The sequence below is a fragment of the Marmota monax genome, unplaced genomic scaffold (genome assembly GCF_021218885.2).
Source record: "Marmota monax isolate L192 unplaced genomic scaffold, Marmota_monax_Labrador192_F-V1.1 WCK01_AAM20220418_F8-fsc00225, whole genome shotgun sequence".
NCBI classification, from domain to species: Eukaryota; Metazoa; Chordata; class Mammalia; order Rodentia; family Sciuridae; genus Marmota; species Marmota monax.
The window spans coordinates 106,985-120,973 of NW_026694524.1; the positions used below are offsets into that span (position 1 = coordinate 106,985).

At 50.7% G+C, this 13,989-nt stretch overlaps 1 protein-coding gene across 2 annotated transcripts; it reads right to left on the minus strand.

Annotated features, from left to right (window-relative positions):
• Positions 1–1,335: 1,335 nt before the first annotated feature.
• Cdk16 (cyclin dependent kinase 16) lies at positions 1,336–13,212 on the minus strand. 2 transcript variants are annotated; one of them, XM_046420206.2, is made up of 16 exons: positions 12,833–13,212; positions 8,323–8,530; positions 7,580–7,713; positions 7,355–7,480; positions 7,205–7,261; positions 6,994–7,108; positions 6,091–6,185; positions 5,931–5,993; positions 5,556–5,679; positions 5,257–5,377; positions 5,052–5,149; positions 4,861–4,966; positions 4,736–4,778; positions 4,502–4,592; positions 2,673–2,750; positions 1,336–2,269 (listed from the first exon to the last, which is right to left on the minus strand). In XM_046420206.2, exons 2-16 carry the CDS (start codon positions 8,522–8,524, stop codon positions 2,229–2,231), a joined length of 1,494 nt encoding a protein of 497 aa, XP_046276162.1. In that variant the 5' UTR covers positions 8,525–8,530; positions 12,833–13,212; the 3' UTR covers positions 1,336–2,228. The 2 variants fall into 2 exon arrangements, with proteins under 2 accessions (XP_046276162.1, XP_046276163.1); XM_046420207.2 differs by lacking the exon at positions 1,336–2,269 and adding an exon at positions 2,311–2,582 and having other exon boundaries at positions 12,833–13,211.
• Between the last annotated feature and the right edge of the window lie 777 nt (positions 13,213–13,989).

Below are 13,989 nucleotides of genomic sequence, written 5' to 3' on the forward strand. Positions count from 1 at the left end.
CCCATTTACCTGGGCAACCAGGTAAATCCAAGAAGCCTTCCTTCCCAGCCCTAGACTTTTGTTTTTTTTGAGATACTGGGAGTTGAACCCATGGCCTGGTACATGCTATCACTGAGCTACATCCCCAGCCCTAGTCTTGGTTTCTTCACCTTTCCGAAACCAGATTCTGCTCATACCAATAACCCTACGGATTCCTAGAGCAATTGGGTGAATTCCAGTTCTCTTATGTCTGGCCTGGCAATCTCATCCCCCTTTGCAAAGTCCTCATTTTTCCAGCCTCTCTTGCTGCCATAGGTGGCCCATATCTCCTGATTCTACCTAAGAGATGGATAGCACAGGAAATCTGCTGAGGAGCTTGTGAAATTTCCAGCCCTGTTACAAGAAAACAGGGTGTCCTGTTTTCCAGGCTTGCATTCCCATCTCTGGGGACATGGCAGCCACTATGGCACCATGAAACTACAAGTTGAAATACCATCAAAATGCATACAAGGACACAGTGGTGTGATTGGAGGTCTTCAGGTTACCACCACTGGGTTTCAAGAAAAAGCCACTTAATTAGGCTTACAATTACTTGCAGCATTTGCCTGCCCTGCGCACCTCACCACTTCAGCCTGTTGTCTATTCTTGATTCAGGAGATGTGAGCTAGAATTTACAGGACAGAAAAAACTTTGAGTAAATTAAAACCTCAACTATCCCCACATGAGGGTAAGTCCCAGTCTGGGACCTCTTCCCAAGATCGCCTCACCCATGCCCATGGTTTCCACTACTTCTTGGACACCAGTAATCCAAAACTTCCAGCTCTGTGATCCCACTCCTGAACTTAATCCATGTATTAAAGGATTCTTCCTCTACCTACTCAGAAGTCCAAAATCTAACCTTATCTCATTTCTTCTCCAATCAGTCCTGGTCAGATATGTGGTGGTCACACTGGGCCTCTTTGCTTCATCCCTACACCCTGGGGCTTTCAGTGTCCTTCAAACAGCTTCTCTACAGCCCCTGCCTCTACCCTGTCAGGCTCTTATTGCTGGATATATCTAACTCCTCTCTGCTTGATTCTCAGCCCATCAACACTCTTCAGCCTGCCCTTCCTGCTTCAATTGGATGTTCACCATTATATGTACAATCTATCAGGTCTTGTTCATAATCACACCATGTCCCTGGCCTACTCCCAATGCTCTCCTAGATGATGGGGACCAGGTATGAATTCTCCAAGTTTCTAGAAATCACCCCAGCTTGAGCCCCCACCCCTTTACAGGGATTTGCAATCAGGCTTTTCACTTTAAACTTTTTAATATTTCATACAGCGATTATGGTGCATTCGGGAACCCAACCCCCCAAATCCCATTAGGAAGGCTCCCACCCTTGCCCTCCCACCCCGTTTAAGGGCCCCAAGGGCTTAGGGTAGAGGAAGGGGAGGTAACCACCCATCCAGGGATGACCCTGGAGACTGTCCCTGCCCTGTCTCACCCTCCCAGGGGTTAGGGAGCAACAACTGGGCACAAACCCCCCATGTGTCCCTCTGTCCCTGCTTATGCATGTATACACACTATGGCTCCTGGCTAAGTTGGTCAGTTCCTTCCTGGCAGGGCCCCTACTCAACAGCACCGAGTGAGACAGGGCAGGAGGGCTGGGCTGGGCTGGGGAGACCCTGAGAAGGAAGGAGGTCCGGCTACAGGACTGTAGGAGGGAAAGAGTGGGATCTCCCCCCACAACTTGTCCATCTCCCAGAGTCTCCAGCAATTTACAGATCCCCCTGCAGCTGGGAATGGCAGGCAAGGGAGGAAGGCGAGTGGCCGAGGCATGCTTTCCCATAGCCGATCCCAGGGTCTGGTGATGGTCAGGGTTCCAAATAGGGGCTGTGTCCCTGCCTCTCTGAAAGGCTGGGAGTGGGGCTTCATTGCACAAAATACTGTGGGAGGGCCTCACACAGGGGGTGGGGCCCAGCCAGTCTGTATACAGAGATATTGCATTTAAAAAAATGAAAACCTCATTTAAAATAATTAAAAAATAAACAATGAATGAAACAAACAAACAAACAAACAAAAGGCCCACACAACATGAGGCAGATGGGGCAGGCAGGAAAGCAGGTAGAGAATGCCTCAGACCCAAGGCATCGCCACCTTCTTGTCTGAGTCAAGAGCCCCAGCCTGGGCTAGCTCCAGACCCCTGGCTGGCCATGGGGTAGTGGTCCTGGGAGAGGATATGATGAGGAGGGGTAGGCCTGGCCTCAGTGTGGGAGGCTGGCACGGCCATGCTGTCCGCCGGCAACTACCGAGACAGAGAAAGAGAGACAGACAGACAGACCAAGCAAAGGAGTGATGAGAGCTTTGTTAGCACCCAGCAGACAGGCCAATGGGTGGGTTGACAGGCCAATGGTTGGGTGTTTGGGCAGGTGGCAGGGGACAAGTGGGCAGGTGAGTGTGGCTCAGGCAGGTAGGCAGGCAGCAAGCAGGGAGGATACAGTTGGGGTCTGCCCTGTGAGGGGTGTGGCATCCCTCCAGCCGCTGCCTGCTGGGACCTCGGTCTGTGGCTTAGAACTTGGCTTAGAACTCGGTGTCCACCACACGGAAAGCTGGCCTGCCTGCAGGGGAAAGCAGAGCAGATGGCTGTTGGTGGGCAAGCAGGTAGGTGGGTGGGGCAGGGGCAGGGACAAGGGAGGTGCCACACCTACCTGAGTCAGGCATTGATGAGGACCGAAGATTGGCCTCCTTTTGTAGCTGGATCTCCTTTAGTGCAAATATGGAAGTAGCTGTGGGTGGAAGAGACACCTATGTAAGGGAAAACCCATGGGGCCATCCAAGACCAGCCCCTGTATGGTCCCACTGAAGGAATTAGACCAAGTTGCCCATTTTTAAAAAAATATTTTAGTTGTAGATGGACACAATATTTTATGTATGTATGTATGTATGTATGTATGGTGCTGAGAATAGAATCCAGTGCCTCATGCATGTGGTCAACCACTGAGCTACAACCCTAGCTCTAAGTTGCCTATTTTTCAAGAGGCCTTTCATTCATCAAATAATTCCACACACAAACCAGCTACAACTATAGAATATGGGATGTGGATTATTGCATGTTACAAAGAAGTTATTTTCAAGAGTGATAATGGTATTGCAATGACTACCTGTTAAGTCCAGGTCATGGATGGTATTTTAGAATCTGATTTAAACCATTATTTTGATAATGGGGATTGAGCTCAGGGACCCTTTACCACTGAGCTACATTCACAGACCTTTTTATTTTTATTTTACTGAGGCTGTCCTTGAACTTGTGATCCTCCTATCTCAGCCTCGGTAACCACTGGGATTACAGGTGTGTGCCATAACGTCCTGCATTTTTTATATATGATTTAACCCAGTGGGCCAATTGTTTTAGGTAAGATAACATTTTCTAAAAAAATTGTTCATAGATAAATATGCCCAAATTATTTAAGGATGAATATATATCTATGGGATTGGATTTGATTCAAAATAATCAGAGGGAAGTAGAGAAAACCACATTAGCTGAGTTGATGAATTGTTATAGTACTTGTGTGAACTCATCATATTATATTTTTTGTTTCTGTTTTTGTTTTTTGGCAGTATTGGGGATTGAAACCAAGAATACTCTACTGAGCTACATCTCCAGCCCTTTTTATTTTTATTATTGTTTATAACATTTTGCCATCTTCTTGCCTCGGTCTCCCAAGTAGTTGGGTGCGCTACCATGCTCAGCAAAGGTTAACAAGCATTTATTGGGTTAAATGAATTTTCTTATTTTTAAAAAGTGGCATTAAAAATGGTCCTGCTGATTACCTCAGCTACTCTTACTTGGGAGGCTGAAGCAGGAAGATGGCAAGTTCAAGGTCAGCCTGGGCAACTTGATGAGACTCTGTCTCAAAATTTTAAAAAGGGCTGAGGATGAAACTCAGTGGCAAATTGCCCACGGTTTCAACCCCAATACCACAAACAAACAAAAACAACAATGGGCCTGGAATAACCAAGATGATGTGAGGGAGCTCAAGGGAAGCTTCTATCTTCATTTCTTGACTTGTGTGTTGGCTACATGGGTGTGCTTAGTATGTGAAAATTAACTGCATTGTACAGTTAAGCTTTGTGCATTTTTTAGCACATATATAAGGAAATGTCTTTTTTTTTCATATTTATTTATTTATTTATTTATTTATTTTAGTTTTCGGCAGGCACAACATCTTTGTTTGTATGTGGTGCTGAGGATCGAACCCGGGCCGCACGCATGCCAGGCGAGCGCGCTACCGCTTGAGCCACATCCCCAGCCCAGGAAATGTCTTTTATGTACTGTATGTTTGAAAATTTTTGTGAAAGGTAAAGGAACTGAAAACCAAAAAAATATTTTAGTAAATACAACCCATTATACTGTATGAACAAAGATGTCTCTTTAGAGATGGCACAGCTAGAACCCTCACAACCAGCTCAGCTGTCCCAAGGAGTCTTGTTCCCCACAATCCCTGCCCCAGTTCATCCATTCTCCAACTCTACTTACTGTCAGGAAGTTTGTGGATCCGCTCTCCCAGGCTGAGAAAGAATGGATGTTTCATGGCATCCTCTGCGGAGATCCGATTGCGACCCTCAAACTGAGTTGGGGGGAAGTAGGTGCATTAGTATTTTCAATGAGAAGGTCTCTCCTTCCTGCCAGCCTCAGAGCCCCTGGGGGTCATTGTGTCCCCATATCTGGAACCTCCCCACCCCTAAGACTGGTTCAGGAAAATGGTCTCACCTGTAGCAGCTTGGTGAGGAGGTCAGCCCCATCGCTATCAAGTCTACCACAAGGACAAGGGAATCTGTTTTACATTGAGTTTGGACACTCTGGTCCCTAATGCCCACCCCACCCACCAGCCTCACCGGGGTGCGTGGCTCAAAAGGGCCTCAGCTCGGTACTTGGGGTAGTTGTATGTCTTGAACTCCTCATTAGACAGGATGCCTGGCCATGTCTCCTCAGTTGGGGTTCCTAACAGGGAGGAGTTGTTTGATTCCAAACATCTCATATCCTCCCTTCATGTGCCCATAGCTCCTAGGGCCTATGCATTCCTCACCCAAGATGCGGAAGATGAAGTGCAGCTGCTCCTCCACCGTGGAGCCCGGGAAGAGGGGCCGGCCTGTGGCCATCTCATAGAAGATACAGCCCACACCCCTGGGCAGGGAGGGCACAGTGAACAGGGAGGCAGTTGGCTGGGTGGCGTGGCTGCAATAGCCACCCCCTTCACCACCTGGCCCTGCTATACTTCCACCTCTCCTCACCACATGTCAATCTGGGTGGAGTAGTCCGTGGAACCGAGAAGGATGTCAGGGGGCCGGTACCACAGTGTCACCACTTCATTTGAGTATGTCTTCGTTGGGATTGACTTGGCACGGGCCAGGCCTGGGCAGCAAAGAGAAGGGGCAGCTGGAATAAGGAGATCACGGGCAGTGGGTAGAGGGTGTCCTAGGCAAAGTTTAGAAAGGCTGATGGGAAATGAGACTAAGTGGCCATGGGGAAGGGGAGTGGTGGGAGAATAAGGCTGCGGGAAAGAGAGGAAGAAGGGGGAGGCTGGTGGTACCAAAGTCAGCCAGCTTGAGTTCTCCCCTCTCGTTGATGAGCAGGTTCTGGGGCTTGAGGTCTCGGTGTAGCACCTTCTGCCGGTGGCAGTAGGCCAGGCCACGGAGCAGCTGGAACAGGAACAGCTGGGAACCCAGGAATGACAGGCAGAGGTCAAAGGATATCCACCAGCCCAACCCCCAGCAGGCAGGAACTGCTCCCTCCCAAACACATTGAGCCCAGAGCTTTGTTAAACAAAAGAGGACAGGCACCCAATGTCAAGCATTCCCAGCAAAAAAAGTCAAATGGGAATGGCCACTTCTGGAAGATTTTGGGGGTGCAGTGGAGTGAGTGGGTGGAATCCCCCTCCTGTCCCTGCTTCTTGCCCCACACCCACTTTCACGTTGTGCATGTTGATGACATTCCCACAGTCATCCAGGTACTGCTTCAGGTCCTTGTCCTGAGGAGAAAAGAGGCAATACAGGAACAGCATCACATCCAGAAGCTCTTGGCCATCTCCCCACCTCCCTCCAGGACCCACTGCCACCCAACCTTACCAGGTACTCAAAGACAAGGGTGAGGGACTTCTCCGTGTGGATAATGTCATGTAGTGTAACAATGTTGGCATGCTTGAGGTCCTTGAGCAGGGACACTGCAGGAAGCATGGGAATGAGATGGAGCAAGAGTCAGAGTCCCATTCTCAGGACAAAGGTGAGGACATGGACCAGATAGGGATAAGCCCCGCATTTCTTTCTTTCCCCATGAGGTAACATCTCACAGCAACTGGCTCTAACCCACCCTATGCCAGGAAGGTGCCTCCATGTTCCAAATGTGGAAAATAAAGCGCAGAGACATGTACGAAACAAGAACCTTGGATTGCTGCACCAGGTTCATAAGATACTAGGTTTTTACAGTCTGATTTTGGTTTCTGGGAAGGGGAGTTGCTCCAATCCTCAGTATACAGGCCTGTGGCACAGTGTGAAACTGAGTTTTCATGCTTACTTTCTTACTTTCTTTTTTTTTTAGGGGGGGGGAGGGAGAATTTTTTAATATTTATTTTTTAGTTTTCAGTGGACACAACATCTTTATTTTATTTGTATGTGGTGCTGAGGATCGAACCCAGCACCCCGCGCATGCCAGGCAAGCACGCTACTGCTTGAGCCACATCCCCAGTCTTCATGCTTACTTTCTATACAACGCAAATCCATTCCAGGTGCTATTCTGAACACTTTAAGGGGTACTCTCAGAACCAAAGCAGGCACCATGGTTTGCAATTCATTCACCTTCCCTGGTTCATTTACAGATTCCTGGTTACTCTAATACCTGGATATGTGGGTGATGGGCATTCTCAGGAAGTCCAGAGCATTGAGAAAGGTTTCCCAGAACCTCTAGTTTTTATCCTCACCATGGAATGTTTGTGTGCCATGGGGAATAACCCCCATATGAGATGGGGTCTGTACCTTCCCGGATGGCGGTGCAAGGTGCCCCCTCTTCATGTTCCAGTCTGATTTCCTTTAGTGCCACAAGGTTGTCTGTGAGCTTGCTTTTGCCTTTGTAGACGGTGGCATAGGTACCCTGGGGTGTAAGGAAGTGTGACGAGAGGTGCTATGAGGCTGCAGGGAGTTTCTACTGACCTCCATCCCCACCATAGTTCTCTTGGCCGTCTCTCACCTCACCCAGCTTGTCCAACTTGATGTAGGTCTCCAGTTTCCCAAAGCCGATCTCAGACTGTGGGATGAAGGAGGCAGGTTGAAGCAGGCCCAAGGGATGGCATTAGGAGAGGAGCAAGAGGAGGAGAGAGCAGGAAGAGAAGGTGCTCACCAGGCTGACGCGGCGGAGGCGGCGGCTGAGGGGCTTGTCAAAGATGGGGCTATTGAGGGTCAGCTTCTCAAGGTAGCCCTCGGGCAGCCGGATGTCGGCTGGGAGTGACAGGCGCTTGTTGATGTCCTAGCAGGCAAGACAAGGGAAAAACAGGACCATGAGTTCTACTTCCCCAGACCCAACCCCTTTTCCAGCTCCTCCATCACCAAGACGGGGGTTAAGCACCTCAGTGGAGATCTTGCGTGGGGGATGGTTGCGCATGCGCACTCTCACTGGAGACTGCACCTCATCCGAGGATGTGGCTGAAGCCTGGTCACTCTCCCCATCTGACCCCATCTTCAAGTCCTCGTGCACAATCTCTGGTGGTAGGGATGGGGGAAGGCAGGCCAGGTGGGGTCAAGAACACCCCCCTCACACACACAACACATTCCCTCATCATTCCCATGTATGCACATGGCCCCAGGAAACAGCCTTGAGTCCCTCAGGGACAAGGTAGTGGAGCCCAGGGAAGCCCAGGTGGGCCTAGAAGAGGTTGAAAGGGTGTGTGGGGGGATGACAGGCAAAAGTAGTCACCTAGTGGAGCACCTCATTCCAGGGATGAGCGGAGACTGCGGCTGGCCCAGGGCCAGAAGGCCCGTGGCAGCAGAGGTAACCAAAGGCCCTAGGAAGGCAGGCCCCGGGGCTGGCAGAGTGCCAAGAGGCCTTAGGGCTATCATATCACAGAGTGCAGAAGGGCAGAGGGAGTCTTGGGGCAACTCTAATAGGCAAGGTACCCTTTCCCGTGGAGCATGGACACAAAGCCAAGGAAAGGAGCACCAATGGAAAGACAGACAGTATGTTAAGAAAGAATTGTAGGGAAAGGGAGAAAAAGAAAGGAAAATGAAAATAACACAAGTCTAAGAGGAATTTGGCTGGGAGACAGCACCTGGGGACTGGGAGCAAGGAGAAGTAGTAGTCAGTGGACTAACCTGGTGCAGAGCTAAGTGGGCCCCGTCCAGAGCGAGGTTCCCCAGGGGCAGCACGTGTTGGAGCCTCTCCAAGGTCGCTGCCACCACCACCACCACTCTCATCCAGACCTATCTGCTCAGGGGCACCATTGGTCTTATCTATGCCTCTGCCCCCTCGGAGTGTCATTGACAGCTGCCGTTTGATCTTCTTCATCCGATCCATGGCGACCTGAGCAGGGGACATGAATAGAAATGGGTCCCACATTAGCATTTGCTTGACTACCATGGGCACACTAAAACCTATGACAACCTATTGGGAGTACTGATATAAACACTCCTAAGTAGCCCACCTGGGTACTCAGAATTAGGTGGCTGGCTGAGGGCAAGGGCCCACCCAGTAGATTGTTGGTCTCCACGGTGGCAACCTCACTGTGGGAGCAGAGGGCTCTACAGCAGGCAATCTCAGGTGCAGCGGTAGTGATGGACCCAGCCACAGGTGGGACAAGGGGCTCGCCCAGAACTGAGGGACCAGTGACACAGCCCCGGGCGCGCCCATAGAATGGCATGTTCTGCTGGCACCAGCCCCACATCGCCCCCAACTGCCAAGGCAGAATGCTCCCTGTGGCTACAAGGACTCTCAGGCCTCCCCCAGCAACCATTGTCATGGTGACTAGTGGACTACCCCACTGCTCTACCCAGATAGGGGGTGCGGAGTTCCTGTCCAGACCCAACCACTGTGTGGTGTTGGGAGGGGCCATCTCAGTATACCCTAGTTGTCCTCAGAGCTGCTGGAAAGGTTCAATCCAGTTGGGACCCACAGTGTCCATCTCAGATTTTCACAAGCCAAGTCACTTTTTTCCCTCTACTAGACAACGTACATTTTCTTTATCACCCCCCAAATTAACGCCCCAGTCCTCAATGTGGCCCTTATCTCATTTGCCCCTGTTACCTCTCTGGCCTCACCTCCCCCTTGACCATTCCCGGTTGTCATCGTACAACTACACTCAGCAGTCCTACCTCAGGGCCTTTGCACTGGTTGTTCCTGATACCTAGGACACCCTTCATGCAGAATGTAAAATAGCTCACTCCCCACCCACTTCATTTCATTGCTCAAATGTCGCCTTCTTCATGAGACCTCTATGAATAACCCTATTTAAAAATCTCAACCATCCTGAAGTAGATCACCCAGCACTTATTATCTCCTTAGAAATGACACCATCTATTTATTGGTCTCTTTGCTCTTTACTGTCTATCTCCTCACCACAACTAGATAGTAGCACCAACAGGATAGATTTCTGTCTGTTTTGGTCTCACATATATCCTGAGGACCTGAAATAGTTACTGACACAGAAAGCATACATATGACAGAAACAAATGATCACATAGGACCAACCTCTGCTGAGGTGGTTGAGTCCCTGCTACTCATGAACAACCCAAAAAAAGGTGGCCCAGAGATGCTGGTCCAGGAATATGACCTAGATGGGCTGCTAGAGAGAATGGGGCCATCAAAAGGTTTAAGCTGGCCTTCTTCTGCTTCCTCCTGGGCTCTGGGCCAGTGAAGAGGGGGAAAGACCTGGCCCAGGAACCATCTGGACTAACAGCAGGGACTAAGATGGCCCTGGGCCCAAGGGAAGTAGAGCTAGATAGGAGGTCGAGGATGAGGCTGTGGCTGCATTTGAGAGAAATGGGTCATCTGTTACCTTGAAATCAAGTGCTTAACTCAGCAGCTCCCACCCCTGCTTCTGTCTGGCTAAACTCACTGCCCTCAAGAAGGGAAGAGGGTCTAGCCTAACAGAAAGACCCAGATAGAGGATGAGGTCCATCCACAGAGAACCCAGGATATCGACAACAAAATCCTGACCTGTGAGGCTGAACACTGGACCTATGGCTAAGGAAGGTAAATCATGGCCAGCTCCCAAAGACTACCTTGTGTCCCCATATGGCATGGATACCCATTGCTTTGAATGTGGTGACAGGGAATGGGGGAGGGGTTGGAGAAACTCTAAGTAGGGCTGAATGGAAGACAGAGAGGGAGACAAGAGTAGTCATGACTTCTGGAACCCTCAAGGGCTAGATACGTTATGGCGTTCCATTTCTTGAAAACTTTAGGAAGATGTGGTAGGAAATCTGTGTATCATGCAATACTCCCAGTGGTGAGTTTAGAGAAGCTAAGCAGGCCCCTGTGAACAGACACTTCAACATTTATATGCAGCAAGACTATTATCATTTCAGTTTTGTGGGCCTATAGATTTTGAAATAAGTGAAGAAGGGGGCAAGAAACTGGACATATAACTCTACCCCAAAAAGGGCATATGCCCAGGGGGCTAGGGTTGTAGCTCAGTTGTAGCATGTGAGGCACTGGGTTCGATCCTCAGCACCACATAAAAATAAATAAAATACAGATTCTGTGTCCATCTACAACTATTTTTAAAAGGGCATATGTCCTTTATGACCCCCAAGGACACACACCTATCCTCCGACTATTCACATACTGAAGGATATTTGCTACCTCATAACACACAATCCACTGGGGACAGTTATTATTACACTCTATTACTCCCATGGTCATATAACTCCTCATTCTGACCGTCATGGGCACATACCCTCAAGAAGGTCTCACTACATCTTAACTCCCATTAGCATCCATGATTTCTCTAACTCCACTGCAGCATTCAAAGCCCTAACTTATTGCACTAAACACCGTTGGCATATGCTCAGCCCCTCTAAGTAATTCTTGGCACCACATTCATAGGCCCCTCCCTGCCCCAGTTGCCTGTTAGCTCCTTCACTTCACAGTACCGATCCTCTATCAATGTATGGTCCCCCCCCAGAATTCTGGCCCACACTAACATGCACTTGGGACACTCTACAGCTGACCTGAATTAACACTCACTGAACCTTCACACTGCTCTAGATCTCAATAGCACAAAGTAAACCTTGAAGATCCCTGACTGGTTTTGCCCACACTCAGGCCCCTTCACACCTATGACCATCGTTAACATACATCTTGTCAAGTCGTTCTACTACCCTATCCCTTCCATCAGCACAAACTGGACCTTCATTCCACCCTGACCCCTATTAGCACACACATAGCCTTACAAGTCCTGCCTCCCCATTAGCACACCCTGAACCCTTACTCAGCCCTATTCCCCAGGGATACACAACACACTGTTCTGTAATGGTCTGACCGTCATTAAGTGTACACAGCTCTCCATTCAGCCCTGACCCCCATTAGCACACACTTCAGTTCTCCATGGCTCTAATCCACTTTGGCACACCTACACCATCACATATTCCTGACCTCTGTTTCTCTTTGCTTCAATCCCTCCACAGTTTTAACCCTTGTTGGTTCACACTTACGCCCTCTTCATAGCCCTGCTTCCCCCTATTATACACTAGATGACCTCCACAGCTCTACCACTGTTCCCCTTGAACCTCAATATATTCCAGTGCCACACCAACACACATTGTCTTTACAATGTTCTGACACTCCTTATATTCCAGATTTCATATGGCTGACTCTCCCCCAGATGGTACACATTTACATGTCTCTATGACTTTAAACCCACATTAGCAGTCAGTCACTAGAACTTTATATACAGTATTACCCTGCACTTTCTGGAGTCTCACATTCCCTTTGTGGACTCACACCTCACCTTGACCCTTAGTGTGCTGAGCTCTTACATACTAAGACACTTCCCTCATCATCATCATCCTTCACACATATATGCAATTCTGATACCCATTAACACAAGCCCAGATCTTCTACCATCCTGTCCCCATTACACACCCTTGGCATACACCAGACCTCACACTATCCAGATCTTTATTACTACATGCATACACCCTTAAGGCCATGACCCTCTTTAGCACACATTGGGCTCCAATTATATGTCCCTCCATGAGCACACCTTGGACCCTCACACTCTATAGCCCCACCATTAACAAATACACAAAATTAATACCAACTTGACCCTTATCACCACACACTAGGCCTCTTAGCCCTGATCTTATCGCCACACTTTCTGTTACCTCCACCACCCTGTCACCTATTAACGTATACTGGGCCTCTGCAGCCCAAACCTCCACTAGCAAGTCCTTAGAGTTGTCCCGGGACCCTACCCCCTAAACAGACCCCAGATCCCTCAGGGACCTGCAATCCCCTTCCATTAACACACACTGGGCCTCAAACCTTACATGCTCCGACCCCTGCACAGCTCAGGCCCCCATTACCAAACCTTGAGTCTTTAGCTACTCTGTCACTCATTTCCACATCCTCTGGTCCTTTAGTCACCCTGCTCCCCCTTAGCACCCACAGCACTTCCCATCCCCAGCACCCAGGACGGGCCCAGGGCGGGGCCAAGGTCAGGGAGGCCACAAATGACCCCCCACCCTGATGCATTCTGGGAAATTCGCTAGAGGAAGGGGGCACCTGCCAGTCTGGCAGTCCAGACCCCGGGGCGCCGCCCGGTGTCGGGGTTGGTTCTATAGAAGGAGCAGCCCCCACCCCAGGTCTTGGAGACGCGCTCACCGGCGGGGGCGCGCGAGCAACCTCAGAGCCGCGGGGCCGGCGCGGTGGCGCCTGGGGCGGCGGCCCAGGATGAGGCCGCGCGACCTCCTTCTCCTCCAGTTCGCCGCAGGCGCCCGTCCCAGTAGTCTTCGGCCATGGCTGCTGGGCCCGGGCCGCCGCCGGCTGAGGAGGAGGAGGCGGCGGCGGCGGCGGTGGCTGAGGCGGAGGCGGCGTCCCGCTCAGCCGGCCATGAGCTTGGCCGCTGTGGGCGATGCCCCCGGGCTCGTTGGCGCCCGCTGGAATCCGAGTGCTCACTGCGGCTCGAGGCTCAGAGCCGACTGCTCGCGGAGACGCGGCGGATCCCAGGGCCGAACAGCCAACGGCCCAACCGCCGCGCGCGCTGCGCTCCACGCATGCGCACGCACGCGCTGGAAAGGGTGAAGTGGGAAGGAGGGGACTCACCTCTGACTGCTTGTACCAAAAAACGCGTCCGCAGCGGGAGGGGGCACGGCCATTGCGCGCCCACAGGGGAATGTGGCGCCGGCCCTGGAACGGCGCCAGGGGTAAATGTGGAGGTTTAGTACTCAGTTTCGATCTTGCCGAGGTTTGTTAACGCCGAGGTGAACAGCAGCCAGTGGCCAGGCTGCTGGTCACCACTCTCTACCCCTATTCGGTCTCACTTGGTACATTCCCATGGTGGCAAACGGGACTTTTGCAAGGAGGAAAAAAGATGAGACAATCTGTTCTAGTCCCTTGAGATGCCCCGGGAGGCAGGAATTTTAAAGGTTCAAGAGAAGATGACTTTTCTAAAAGAGATGGCCTGGATAATCATTGGCTTTTACCATCTTAGATAGGACAGCCTAGCCCCGCCCTGCTGCCTCCCCCCACTGCTCATTCCCACTGTGAACGTGTGCAGCCCCGCCCTTTGAGGTTGTCTCCAAGCCAATCGGATTTGTTCCCTGTGGTGAGGCAGAGCAAGAATGAAGGGCGTGGCTGAACTGAAGAGGCGTGACTTCTCCTTTCCTCCTAATCGCCCCTTCTCCTCTGCCCGATTCTCATTGGTTTTCACCGGGGTGGGGGGAAGCTCTTTTTTGTTCTGTACTCCTAACTACAGGCTGAATATTCCGCAAGGTGACTGGTCCAAAGAACATTCAATCGGGGACCATCCCGCCCTTAAC